The 15,411-nt window shown below is 38.7% G+C and overlaps 1 protein-coding gene across 1 annotated transcript in view; it reads right to left on the bottom strand.

Moving 5' to 3' along the window:
- The window catches only part of POU6F2 (POU class 6 homeobox 2), a gene marked incomplete at its 3' end in the record, with an annotated part of 307,595 nt that overhangs the window by 21,325 nt on the left and 270,859 nt on the right, over positions 1-15,411 (bottom strand). Inside the window, exon 7 of the mRNA XM_080340115.1 lies at positions 4,697-4,903. Within this exon, the coding sequence (XP_080196241.1) occupies positions 4,697-4,903 (207 nt within the window). The remainder of the gene's footprint in view (positions 1-4,696; positions 4,904-15,411) is intronic.

Below are 15,411 nucleotides of genomic sequence, written 5' to 3'. Positions count from 1 at the left end.
ACGATAATGGGGAACTGACTACGTAAGAAAATGCTGCCTGGTAGCTTGTTTTATTGTGTCGGAGTTGGCAGGAGCCCAAAGCTGGTACTACTACAAGACACGATGAAATATGAAAAGTTCTGGCAGGCAGTGTAGATAAAACAAGACTGAGGACAACTGGCACTACGGGCCTGATTTAATGAATCTAGCAGGTAGAAGGAAAGAGCCAGACAGCTGCAGGAAGAGAAGCTGCTTGATGAGGTACACTGGAGAACAATATGATGTGTAGAAGTTGCTTCTGTGTGGGGAAGCAAATAGTTATGAAAACATCAATTATTAGGAAAGCTGTTTAAGGAATTCATAAAGAAGAATGTGTTTTGGACCCCAGTGATCATGGGTAGCTGCATTCTTCTTACCTAATTTCACTCATCTAAGAATTAATTGTCTATCCTAAAATAGCTGCCCTAGCCACCTCTCACATCAATGGAGACAATAGATACCTTAAGATACCTATTAGATATTCAACCTACCTAAACATTATTCTATTTCGACAGCTTGAGTTGCCCATTAGACATGGATATGTCTCCTTGCCTATGAATCTTTATCTCTACAGGAAATCTAGTGAATGAGCTTCCACCAGATACCTAACTGTTCTGTGACTAAGTTAAGCAAGGTGAATCCTTTCCTAAATTTCCTAAGACTCCAATTCATGGTTCAAGTTCTTCCGTCAGTTGTGTTGGTGTTAACACATGTTGTTAAAGATGTGAAAGAACACCTTTGATAACAAGGTTTTCATATCTGATAGCAAATACTAATGCTAACAAGTTGTCACAATAACCTCATCTGTTCTTAAAAAGAAACAAAAACCAAAAAACAACCAGTGCATTCAGCCATGCGACCTGACAAAATCCTTCCAAGTGTCATGGAGGAAGTGCAGAAGTTGCAGTTACAAAGTACTCTTCTATTATGAGATATAAACATCTTAAAAAAGCAAGAAACATACAATTAGGGGATAAATCTTCCTTTTTCAAGAAGAGAGATTACAAGTAGAGATCAAGGGATTTATATGAAATTTTTTTAATGGTTTTAGCAGGCAGCAAGAAAAGACGCTGAACAATGGTGAAGTTGAATCAGCAGGAGGAACATGAGAATTTCTTAAGTTAGTAGAGAATACCACGAACAACTTAGAGATCCTGTTTACAACACACCGGGGGAGCATTATGACAGAAGAAATACAGAGTAGATAGGTAGAAAGTCATTCGCACTAAAAGGAACCATTTTAGTGACTTACATGGTAACAATCAGGGAAGCAAAGATATATCACGGTGGATACATCTGGTTATTGAAAAACCTGCTCAATGAGCAGAGATTGTTAGAAAAAAGCGGTGTGTTAGGCTGTATTGAGATAAAGACAGAAAATAATGCTGAAAATATTATAATGTTATTATGTGAAACAGTGAGGCGTCCACGCTGTGGTCATGGCATTCAGTTCTGACCACAAAATCTCAAAGAGATTATTGTGGAAATTGAAATGGCTGGGAGATGGGCATTAAAAATTATTAAAGGCAAAGAAAAACTTAGGAACAGAGATAATAAGGACACAGACTGCAACAGGAGCGCAACCAGCTGCCTGCTTTAGAAAGCCATTACAATTTTTAGGAGAATTCTCAGCATGTGCATAGATGCTGCTGCTTAGATTAGCAAAACCTTGGGCAACAGTGAAAACACCAGAGCTTTAACTACATGGTGTAATTTAAAGAGGAGCAAATCCTACTGTGGGTAACATCTATTTACTCTTAAAAACTAGAGGAATAGGATTACAATGGAATTACTTGTGTACATTAAAAAGTAACCTATTTACCACACAGAAGAAGCAGCAATGCTTTACACTGCATGGAAGTAATCTGTGAACTCTTCTCCATGAGGAGACATTGAGGTTTTAGTCTGTCAAGTTTGAAAAAGTTGTATGAATAAATAACTCATGTAGTCTGCGTAAGTAAAGCTGACTAAAAACTATATCTGAGGCATTTAAGTCTTCAGGCTTCAGGCAAAAAAGAAGCACTAGCTTGCATCACTTAGCGACTGGAACAGGCTACACAGGTTCAATTATTGTGACTCAGCTAACAAGCAGCAGCTTACTATCATCGCTTGCAATCACCTCTCTTTCTCCTGCAATACTTTGTTTCCAAGAAAGTGACAAGTTGAAAGTTAAACTAGGATCACTACAACAGGAACATTTTATTACATTATTTATTTCCTCATTTATTTCTCTGTGACATTCTCAAAATTTTTCCTGAACTTGCCTTGTACTTTTATTTCCCTCTTCTGAAGCTTCTGTCATCAATTTAGGAGACACCAAATGCAGTGTGACACTATTTTCAAAAATATTTTGAATTCCTGCTGAGCCTTCTGAGTTTGAGCACTTGGTTCTTCTGAAAACAAGGTTTTAAACTTATAATTAAATATGCTATCACTAGCCAAACACTACAGTTTGGCAAAGTCTCTATCCAGGCAATACGGTAAATTCAGAATTTCCTTATAGCTTCTTTATTCACTTATATTCCTTATGGCTTCCTTATTCACTATTCAAATGATACAGCATTTTGTATAGTACTAGCTCAATCGCTTTTGACTTTCCATTGGCATTATTCATATGAGGAATCTGGCTCTCATATCTCTTTTCTGCTCCCACTGAAATCAGTGGCAAAATTTCCCCCGACTTCTTTCAGTAAAAGTAGAAAAGCCAGTAGAGGGAGCACAAATACACAGAAAGAATTTTCTGCAGTCCCTATAAAAATGAAAATGTGTACTATTTTTTCATATAGTATTTATATTATGCCCCTTTTCCCCCATGAAAAACACTGTCTTGATCAGGTGCAAGTAAGGAGGCTCTGTCTTGTTTGGTGGCCCTTCCTGCAAGCCGTGGGACCTCAGGACTCTGCATGAGTGGCACAGACTGGATGCCCCAAAACTGATCTTGCAAACTCATGTTTTCTACTCACACAGCACTGCTTGGCAGACCAGCACAATATGGGGAACACTTCTGGCTGTGAACACAACCAGAGCTCTGCTGACTGACAGTCTGTGCTGGCCGATTGTTCTGAGAACCGCACGTGGACACGCAGGTTGGATGAACTAGCACAATAAGGCACAATGTGGCTGAAAAGTGACTTTCCACCTGGATCCCCTGCTCTCATTCAGCAAGCTGCAGCCTTCAGCAGCAGTTTGCCCCTTTATGTGAGCCCAGTGCCACTTGCCTTGAAGAGAAATATGACACTTGTGCCCACAGATACCACTGGCAGATGATGCCTGGAGGAGGTTGCTTTGCTGCAGGACTCAGAAGGTGCATTGCTCTGTGGCTGAGAAGGTCTCAGGGAATAATACAAGACGGCTATCCTCTTCTTCGCTTCTAAACTTCATCTCAGAATTGCTATGCTTCTTGAGAGCTTCCCCCATAAAGGAGGGAAAGACTTAATCTCTTCAGGGGACCGACCCAAAACCAAACACCCCACCTCACACACCCCCAGGAAACCAAATGTAAACGTCTGAGTTTCTTATTCTGTTGTCAGGCTTTCCAGTGCTGTAGAACACAGAGCCTGCCCTCCTATCTATCCCACTTCGTTTATAACCACGTACATGCAACAACTGCAAAGCACTTGCCGGTACTTTAAGTCTGCTCCCATTAAATAAAATAGAGTTAGATAAATGACAAGTGCTTTGGAAAATGCCTCTGCTAGATACCACAGAGAACAGGATCGAACAAGGAGAGTGTAACCATTTGGATGTGACACATTTTCAAAACAAACAAAAAAGTCACCCTAGAGATCAATTGGCTCTACCTTTAAATTTGAAAAAAAAATAAAAAAAGTCATCAATTTGGAGATCAGGGGCTCTGGGATTCTCAGAAACACATAGAAGGCTGTTACCTGCGACTGGAGATGTAGGCAGGACTAGCAAACAAGCACTGCCAGCAGTAGCAATGCTAAGCTGAACATTTAAGTGAGTGACACTTTGATAAGTACCTTTTTGGTAATCACATTTGATGTCTTTTCTATCCTCAATTTCCTCTCTTTCAGAGAAAAAAGTTGCCCCTACAATTCTTTGCTCTACGGATGTACACAAAACTAATGAATTTTACTTTAGAGTACTATAAAAATAACTACAGAAATCTTTTTGGACCTCACTGAAGTTGCTGCTCCCATCCTGAAGTCAGTGAACTACTCAGTGCCTTAGAGTGAATGAAAATTTCCCTAAAAATATTTTGTCTGTGCAAATATCCACAGTTGTATCTGATTTTCCAGTGAAGAAGACTAATAAGTTTTGATATCTTTCTTTGTTTTGTCTGCACATATCAAAACATTTCAAACCCCAGCCTACTGGGTGACCACTAAGGAAGGAACTGAACTTTATAGGCCAGATGAGCCGTCCCTGTCTCATATTCCTACTGCACTTTTGCTGCAGAAAATTTACCTATCTTGACCTTTAAAATGAAAAGAAAAAAAGAGTAACTGGATAATCCCTGAATGCATAAATAAATCATATAATATGACATTATGACAACATACATGGTAAGCATTAATATACTATGTACAACAGAATTCAATTTTGCTTAGTAAAAATGGGAAAGAAGTGGGAGTTTTTGGAAAGACCATGAGAGATCTGCGAGAAGATTTCTGTGCCTCTGTTTTGATAATCGTTCAGGCTACAGACACTTTACCTGCTGGCCTGGCTTGAGCGGCGATAGTGTGATTCCCTGGGTATTGATCACTGGGAGTATCTGGTTGCCAATGACGGTAGCGATGATCTGACCCTGGGCATTGGTCAATAACTGTGGAGTTATCGGCTGCACCTGAAGTCCCTGAGCTCCACCTGCCGCCTGGCTGGAGGGGACTGGGTTAGGCATCAGTGGAATTGTTCCAATAATCTGCAAAAAACAACACAGAAAGGGAAGCTGTACACATGCCATATATACTTGGCACACATAATTACTTGTTTTATGCACGTTAAATCAAACTTAGGTGAAATAAGCACAGAGAGATGAACATAACAGGCTGAGGGTGGAAAACAACTGCTCCTTTACTGAGGTGATGAGGACTTTCAAACTCATTTGTCATGTCATGTATCACCTGTACATTTTACCACCATCCACTGTCATCCCCCAAAAATTTGCTGTGGCGAGAGTGTAGGAAACAATTGCTGGGCCATGCTCTGGCCCCTGGATGATGCTTTGTTCCCACCTCTCATTTTAACAGAGAGTGAAACACATGCAAATATCAGCCCTGTTTGGCTTGCTTTCTACAACTCATGTGTACAATGTTATTAACTGTGAACTGATGTGCTTATGTAATTATCCTTGATTTACTGATACATAGTACTCTAGATCATAGAATCATTTTGGCTGGAAGAAACCCTGAAGATCATCAAGTCCGACTATAACCTAACTCTAGTGCTAAACCATGTCCCTAAGAGTCCTACCTATATGCCTTTTAAACACCTCCAGGGATGGTGACTCCACTGCTTCCCTGAGCAGCCTGTCCCACTGCTTCACAACCCTTTCAGTGAATAAATATTTCCTAATATCCAATCTGAACTTTCCCTGGCGCAACTTGAAGCCATTTCCTCTCATTCGGAGAAGAGACCAAATCCTCCATGCTACAACCTCCTTTCAGGTAGTTGTAGACAGTGATAAGGTCTCCCCTCAGCCTCCTCTTCTCCAGGCTGAACAGCCCCAGTGCCCTCAAGATGACCACTTATGACTCCCATGCAATCTCAAGGAGGAACAAAGAGAAACTGGTGCCTTTCAGAACATGGCTTATTAAGATACATTCATAAAAATGCAGCTGCTTTGGGATGAGAATTAAGTAGTACAACGCATCAGGAGGGCTGCTGTTAGATAAAACATTTTAGCTAACATTTCTGGGACAAATACTAGCAGAAAGAGACACTTGTGACATCTCAGATTTGAGAATACAGTGATTTCCTTAAATGTGAATGTGCATGTAAAACTAATATTAGGATGAAATGTCAAATAGATACTGAAAGAAAGCTTGTCAGTCAATAAGCTGCTTGACTGAAGAAAGTTACTCTGTTGGAAAACTCCTTTTACATGTAGAGCATTGGAAACAAACTTTGATGTAACTTTTGAATAAAACCAAATGAAGCTAGAGTCATAGGATTATTGCAACAGGAAAAGTGAAAAACAAAACAAAACAAAACCAAAACGCAAAACACCTCTCTATTTCCTTCATCATCTCTCCTCTGACTTTATCACAGCTCCCCAAAAACATCTGTCGCATTGTAAGGCTTCCAGTATTCCCTCTACAGAAGTCCTGCTTCTTCCTCTTTATCCCTAACATCCACCACACTGAATGTCCCTTTGGTCTTCCTCCAGTATGACCACAGCTGCCCTGTGTCTACTATCACATAAATGGACTACTCGTGTAGACCTACCTTGTTGCTGAGAAATAGGGTGGATTATTAGTTGTCCCTCTTTTTGCTCAGTAGGGATAGTAAAAGGGTAGTTTTCCTCAGTCTATCTGCTGATTCTCATTAATAATCTTGTAAAATCTCTTTATTTCTGATAAATTTTGTTCAAATTGGTCAGCTGTTTCAAAACCTTTGGGTAGGTATGGATGGATGGATGGATGGATGGATGGATGGAAAGAGGGAGGGAGAGAGAGAAGGATAGACAGCACTAGCCATAAGATTTGTTTCCTCGACAAAACAGACTAAAGTGTTTCTAATGAAACTCAAAGGCAAATTTGTCTCCAAACCAAATATATACTATTCCTACTGATTTACACTATTAGTTTATATTATACCAATGGGAAATGTACAATATAGTGTAAAATTAGTTCTAAAATGATTGTTTAGTGAAAACATCAGTGGCTTTGTGGACAGACAATTAAATTTCTAAGAGCGCAAAACTAGAGAAACAACTCTGAATCTCTTGCTAAAGACATAAAAAGGATACATGTATGAACTGGGTTGTGAGGAATAGTGGGGATCTGTGAAGATCGCTGCATATTTAAATCACCAGAGGTGATATACAACAACCCCAGAAAATCTATCCTCAAGAAAGCATCATCCAGTGATCTCCAAGTAATGCAGGCATAGCTGGAGGGGCGAGAGGCTCTCAACAGAGAATCACCCTCTTCCTTCTCTTATTAAGCCAAGACGTCACTCAATGACAGTGTCCTAATGAGCGACAGCTCCTGCAGATGTCACAGCTCGATGGTTCATCATCAATTGGCCAAACTTGCCCAGTTAGAAGAAGTTTAGATGGGAAGACCAGAAAGCCATACAGAAAAGCAGGAGAGCTCTCCTGTGGGAGGACCTGATAGAATGCAGAATGCAAGCCCACCTACTCAGCTGTCTTGTAAGAGCTGCATATATCAAAACTGTTCAAAACACTGTAAAGATATCATTTAAGTTCTCCTTAATGCACTTCTAAAAGGTAGACAGATCGATACAGATTATTACCCTCATTTTACAGAGCATGGAAGTGAAGCATATTCCGGCAGAGGTTGTGATTTGGAGGGTTAGCCTTCTAAGCTGGAATTGCCTTTGAGTTTCTCTCTGCAGATCAGCAGTACTTTTATATTTTTAAGGTGTCCCTAGCTGAACTGCAATAGCTTTACAGTTCACGTGAGAAGACGGCTCTTCACTGGGGAGGGAGGCATTTATTTATATCATTATCAGATTTCAGAATATTTTCTAAAATCTAACTTTCTGTGTGAAATAAATACAACTTTCATGCAGTGTAACATGTAAATTTCTCCCAGTTTTTGATGACCTAAAATATTCACGGGTCACAAATATATTGTTTTGCTTTTACCATATGTCACCAAACACAAGGAATAACCCTTCTTAATTTTATCAGCACAAACACAGCAAGGGCCTCTCCTTCCTTTGCCATGTCAGTAAAGGACATGACCTTGGAGTGTCATTACTCCAATATAACATTAACTATCAAGGTCCTAATCCCCGCAAAGCAAAAATGCTGCGCTGGTGTTATCAGTAATAGAAATGTTTGCATTCACATTTAAAATGCATTTCTTGGACTGCAGTTGGACATTTTATAGAATGACAGTGCTGAAGTGGACAGTTTGTAAGGTCAGAAGCAGAAGGCTATCTATATGTATTAATGTGTGTCACACACTGTTCTGTACATGGCGTGCTGTACATGCACACAGCCAGAAACAGTGCAGGGGAAACATACAGCTGGGAGAGGTGTTCCAGAAGGACAAAAGAACAAATGCCCTCGGGGTGTTGCTATAAGAGCCAAGGGTAAATCTGAATGTGAAAGAGTTTTCCTACTTCATGAAACTTACCAAGATTTCATTTTTTTTTTCTTTCCCATTTTATACCAAAATAAAGTAAAATCCACCTGTCTCTAGTTAACAGGGCTACTGTTATAGCATGCAATTTTGATGTGACTGAAGCCAGATTCAAGTTACCACTTCTGCAAGTACTTCTTTCCCAAATATCCTCACAGATCCCCGATTCACACTACTTGACTGTGTATGAATGAGTAAAATATTCCCTAGGGTGGAGTACTGAAACTGGATCCTCTCCTCAAATCTTGTGTCACTGTCCTGATGCTGGGGCAGATCACTCTTCCTCTAATTTTTGTGAGAAAGTCCATCCTTGGCCTTGCCAATCTGTCCCGTTAAAGTATGGTAAAAGCTGGCACTTTATGAAGACAATTTAAATTTTTGGAAGAAATGAGATCACGCCACGGCCTTGAAACAATGTCGTGCCACAGTACAGACTAATTGCCAGTGATTTCCCTGGTGGGGAAGCGTTGCTCCTTTCTAGCAACTGCTGTTATTTCAGATTATATTTAAGGACAATTCAGTTAAAGAATATGTTAGGGACTTATCCCACACAATCACAGAATGCTTTGAGTTAGAAGGGACCTTTTAAAGATCATCTAGTCCAACCTTCCTGCCATGGGCAGGGACATCTTTTGTTAGATCAAGTTGCTCAAAGCCCCGTCCAACCTGACCTTAAACACTTCCAGGGATGGGGCATCCACAGCTCCTCTGAGACCCAGCAAAAGAGGCTTTTTACTCTGCCAATGTTTAGACTCAAGTTCATAAACAATCTCACCTGTCAAACATGTTATTGAGAAAACAAACACATCCCTAAAAGTCTTAATGCTACAAACATGTAATTTAGAAAAGTTTTACACTATGCACGTGACTTTCATGATTCCTTTTATAACTCATACAACTGAAATCAAGCACTAAGCATTCACAGAGGAGCTGCAAAACAGGTGTTGTATGCAAAACAACAAACAGGTGGTTCTCAAAGTCCAAGGGTTAATGCAAGGGACCCCCTTGTCAATGCCCCATAACCTCTATGGAAGTGAGGCACAGTAATCTCCATAGCACTGTTGATTAAATAAAATACACTTGCTTGGATCTGTCTGAGGTGCAGGATGCAGGGATAGGCACAAAATGTAGTGCAGATGTGACACTGGAAATGATACTGAGATATTTAATGTAAAATCAGATCACAGCTTTTTTTTACAGAGCCCGGGCTTTGGGCCACCTCTAATTAAAACACCATGACGGTGACTCTGGACTTATTCAAGTGACAGACATCTGCCAGAAGCCTTGGTGGAATCAGATTTTCACCACACTTATTCAGTAAGATTCTTTCACTTTTGTTTATGGATTGATAGATAAATCAATTGCATCCTGAGATGCTCAGAGAGGAGGTTTTACAGATGTTAATTTAGTATTTTAGGCTTCACAATGTTAATTAAATGTTAAGAATCAATTATTTGTTTCTAACTGTAAAGCAAATTCAGGTTGATCATTAGAAGCATCTGAATATTCTCCACTGATTAATCTCTTAGTGTCATTTTAGCATCCTAGGATTTCAGGATATTTAAGATCAGGCCTCTCAGATCTTACAACCTGAATCTGCCATTTCCAAGACAACTTCCATGATTAAGTGTTATTCACATGAAATAAAGCTGTAAGGCTCGGCTTGCACATGAAGTTAATTTGTTGATCTGCTCCTACATACCATCTGTGGGCTCAGTGATCTTCGCCTATGTAGTCCTGCAAACTGCAAATTCATCTGCACTGAAAGAATCATCACCCAATTAAACTGATGGCAAAATCCCAAGGAATGGAGCTGACCATGGAGGGAAAAAAAAATCCCAAATCCTCAGCATACCAACAAATATCTGCAGAGTGTTACCCACCACAGCAGGGTAATGTCCTAGCACTGATACACTGAAGTGCTTGGTCATTTATTGTACCATTACACACATTTTAGTCCATTGCCTTGCTCAGTAAAGGTTTCTTCTTAAAAATGAAATAAAAACAAATAAAACCATCTGATCCCTTAAAAAGCATCCCTTAAACACCTGATCCTTAAGAAAGAATAACATAAAAAGAATCCATTTTTATCCTTTCTTGACTGACAACACATCTTCACATTTAATTGCCTTTGTGGATTACTTGGCTGTAATTCACAGGCTGAAACTGTGGGCAGAAGCTGAGCGACTGCTCAGAACTTCTGGGGATAAACATCTAAATGTAGCCCCATTTGCGCTGTAGATCTCAATCTAGACTTTGCGTAACTGTATAAAGGATTAATTGCTCAGCATTCCAAGCAGTGGGTCTTTCCTTGTGGCTTCCAATAAACCACTGTGTTTTGATATTAGTTGAAGTTACTATGATACTCTAAAATTAAGCATGCAACAGTTTTTTAGGTTCTTCTCCCTCTCCCCTCATCCTAAGCAGGGGTGCTACCTTGCTTCCCTGCTTTCCTAGCACAACCAAAAGAATATTACAAACTGCAGCCAAATGGATGGTGTGACAACTTTGTTTCTGCTGTGAAACGGCTAAGTAAAATCAAAGACTGACTATACTAGGTTGTGTAGTCATACCTAGCAGCCTGACACAAGGCAAGTAGTGCCATTTGATCGAAAAATGTCTTTAACTACGAAAAGGAAATGTTCAGTTTTTCAGTAGTATCATCAAAATGAATGTATCTCTGATTTTGTCAGAGTTACAGCCCTTTAAATACTGAAGGTTAATTATGCAGCTTTGAATAACAGAAGAACAACATAAAAGTAAAACGGAAATCCAGGGAAAAAGTAAAAGGAGCAACAGAAAAGTTGTTCAGTAAATGAGGCAAACCACCATACACACATAAGCTAATTTAACATCCCAAACTGTGAACAGAATGCATGAAAGTCTCACTCTTATGTAGAGAGCCAAAAAATCACTGTTTGAGTGAACGTTTTCTGATTTAAATATGCATCACTTGCCTTCATTTTCTAGTTCTCACAATTTAATCTGAAATGAAAGCTCACTTTCACTTCTGTTGTATGATGCTGGTACGTTTAAACTATTTTTCTCCAGTTTTACAGGGCCAAAAGCAAGTTTAACCCCAGCGGCCATACCACCTACGGTACATAGGACAGTATTTATGGTTTGCTTAATTTTCTACAGTTTTACAAATTTGGCTTCAGAAGCTGCTTCTGTTCACAGATATGTTCCTTCTTGTATGGCCACTGTAACAGCGTGAGTTACTTTGAGGAGATAATCTAAGGAGAAAATAACTGAGGAAAAAACAGAATAATGAGAATCTGTACGGTATTTTTTAGCCTCTGTGCAGCTGCCCCTTTTTAAATCACACACATATATATGTAAATTGTAAACACATAGACACATATTTTTATTTATATATAGATATTATTATCTACCAATATAAATAAACCCAGCCATTTATACATGGTGCAAAATCATTATACGGTATATACTACCAACCTACACACTGAAAAATTGGAAGCATGAATACAAGCTCCATTTGCAGATTACTCCTGAAAGAAATGCTACTCTATCTAGTTCTTTAGAATAGCGACAATACAATTATTGAACCTCACGGCAGGATGAGGCGAAGGCTGCCTGTGTCTTTCAAAGTGTTAATTTATGCAAAGCCTGCAAATTTCCTTTGCCGCATTATATTGCCTGATAAGAACTCAAAAACTGGCACACCAAAATGCTATCATGACAACAAGGCATCAAACAGTGATACTAGAAACAAGCACCTATGAAACTGTATTTCTGAGTCACCGTTTCATGCAAGGAATTATAATTTTCAAGGTTAAGTGTTGTTCATCTATCATACAATGTATTGGATCATATATTGTTTGTAAGCATCATAACATTGAGTCTGACATTCTGTCTGACTTTCTCGGTGCTTTAGTTTTTAGAAAATCATGTTTATGTACTAACATCAAACTGTACAAGACTTTATTTGTCATCACTGTAGAAATTATGTGGTGAAAATTTTCTCAGGCAAATACTGTTACGTTTTCTTAGCAGGGGCATGTAGACAGTCATTAAAAAGGATGTCTCTTTTATCAAACATCCCAAATAAAACAACATAACATTTTCTTATTAGAAAAATCTGAAGTTATGTAAGTACAAAATTAAAGATTAAAAATTACATTGTGCATCCGCTAAATTGTTCTTTCTAAGCAATCTACTTATCAGACTTAGTTTCTTTTCAAATCAAGAAGTAAGTCAGGCATAAGGACCCTTGGAGGTAACAGTTCTCTGAGTTGAGCAAAGCAACTGTTGGTTTTAATTACATTTACACGTCCCAAGCATTTCTGAAATTCAGCTAGATAGATTCTTATGAAAGTGTTCATCATTTAAAATTATTTGATGGATGACATGCATAAAATATTTTAGTAATATTTTTGTTTGTTATGACAAAAGTTCTATGATGTTTTATTATGACAAACCAGCCAATACTATCATAGAAATTGTTATTACAAAACAGTCGTAATTTCTAATACTGTTTGACAATCACAAAAAGTCACAACTTAATGTTTTAAGCATTTCACTGCTCGTGTCCCAGACCACAAACAGCTTTCCTGATTGTTGTGCACATCGTTTTATGGTGTATACCTGCAAATCCGCTTTTGTATGTGTGCGGGTTTTTTGTTTGTTTGTTTTTTCTTTCTGTAAATACTCTTGAGAACAAAAAGTAATGGTATTCATTTTCTCAGGAATTAAATACAAAGCAACTGAGCCACCAGCATGAATTTCTAGATTTAATTACAATGAAAACATTTTGATAAATATTCATTCACCTTTACTTTCTTTTCACGCAGGCTGAGATTTTCGTAGTTGCCTACAGAGGTATCATAGTTACTTTGGCTTCTCTGGAGATTTCAGTCTCAACTAAGTATCAGGCTTCTCAGAGACAAGGAATTCCTGCTCTGAAATAAAATTTCTCAGCCTTTGCAAGCTTTGTATTGTTGTGGTGAAGAAAGCATATGTGCTACATCTGCAGACCCTACCATTACTTCGTGGTTTTAGGTTACAAACCACTTAGAACAAGGATTGTTCTTTGGGGCATTAACATAATATAAATATCTACTGCTGCTTCTTGCTCATGGCATAAAGACTGGACTTGCTTTCAGCCATATCAGAATCTGACACACTGGACATACAGCAAAAGAATCATAGAATCATTTTGGTTGGAAAAGACCCTTAAGATCATCAAGTCCAACCATAGCCTTACTCTAGCACTAAACCATGTCCCCAAGAACCTCGTCTAGACACCTTTTAAACACCTCCAGGGATGGTGACTCCACCACTTCCCTGGGCAGCCTGTTCCAATGCCTGACAACCCTCTCCATGAAGAAATGTTTCCTAATATCCAATCTAAACCTCCCCTGGTGCAACTTGAGGCCATTTCCTCTTGTCCTATCACTTGTTACTTGGGAGAAGAGACCAACACCCTCCATGCTACAACCTCCCGTCAGGTATTGCAGACAGTGATAAGGTCTCCCCTCAGCCTCCTTTTCTCCAGGCTAAAAGAAAATGTAGGCATCCTGACACTTTGCAGTACATGCCACACTGAGCAATTCAAGGCTAACTTGGGAAACAAATTGCCCTTTCTCAGCAAGCCTAATTAGGCCAAGCCCAACGCATGCCGATGTGATTGTTTCCATGCTATGGTGACATTATTGGTTTGTTTGGAATTAGCTTTGCTACTTGGTGTTGTATTGCACTGTACCGGCCTACTATGGAGATGCTATCTAGGGGTCAGGAGTGAGAATGAGACAGGATTTAGTAACTGCTCTTTGATCCTGGGTTTTTAAAATAGTCAGTGTCTGTATCTGGATGAGCAGGAAAATTTTTGGTGAACTATTTTTATTTCTTTCTCTTGGTTACTCTTTCAACTTTACATTTACATGGACAAGAAGCTCAACTAAGACATGCTCTTCTGTGCAGTCACTACTTTACCTCGTGATGCCATCCCTGAGAAAGTTATTCCATCAGAAGTAGTATGGTATTGCTAATATATGGTAAATTTGGAATCCTCAAAGAGTTATTTTTCTTTTTAATTTTCATTGATGAAATTTCCTGTGAAAACAGAAGTGTGTTCTGGACAAATGACTTTGAAGGCTTAATGATGTTTTATTATAGCCTTGACTTGTCTCTTTAGAATACCAATGTATGTTCTCTTGGACACTTGTCCATGAAAAATTGGACTGAAATCATTAACCATCAAATAATCTTCAGATGCAATCTTTAGGACCACAGTTCTTTAATTAGATTACAGGTCAAAGAATTTATAGGCCATCAATATATTCTTGAATAATCTACTCTCATCTTCTCACTATCAAATTACATACACTATATAAAATATTTATCAGAGATCAACAGATTTCTCAGTCTGTAACTCTTAAAGGTGAAATTAGTTGGGCATGCTAAATGCCATCATTTCAGATTTAGCTAAAAGTCACTATAAGAAGGCTGATATTTCAGTCAATCAGCAGCAATATTACTCAATATTGTTGCTATAAAATCATATTTCTCCAAATAATATTATAAATCTTGAGCTTCCTGCCCAGATCCAATGACTATGGATGATACAGTATCTGTCTGTCAACCTATCACTTCACCATTGCACCAGTGCAACAAGACACTATTTTAAATATGAAGTCATGCCTTACTTCAGCTGATGTTTCTACAATTGTGGATGTTCTGGACTTCAGTTAAATAAAAGATAAAACTATTGGTCTTATTAATTAAGGGTTGTAATGTTTAATGTGATAGCCTGCAAAAGCTCGAGGCAAGGCTGAGGTGAATAACTGCAAACCTTTGCACTTCACCACACAAATGTACTACAAAAAAACTTCTAAATTTTATAGTGCATGCACTTCTTCAACGAGTGATTTTTGGACTACTGAGAATGCACCACAATGCTAATCACCAGTACAGCTTTGGTGGAACAAACCATTCTGGATTACTTCCCTACTGTGGATCTTCACTATGGAAACCAACATTCCAGCCTATAAAGTGGAATTTCATTGTAATGTAGCACAATTATGTGGACATTCAGGAGAAGGGAAAATTCATTTCACTGAAAGGAGGTGGG

Source organism: Nesoenas mayeri (genome assembly GCF_963082525.1).
Source record: "Nesoenas mayeri genome assembly, chromosome: 2".
Taxonomy (NCBI): domain Eukaryota; kingdom Metazoa; phylum Chordata; class Aves; order Columbiformes; family Columbidae; genus Nesoenas; species Nesoenas mayeri.
Note: the sequence above shows the minus strand (reverse complement) of the source record. Positions and strands in the feature narration are given on the sequence as shown.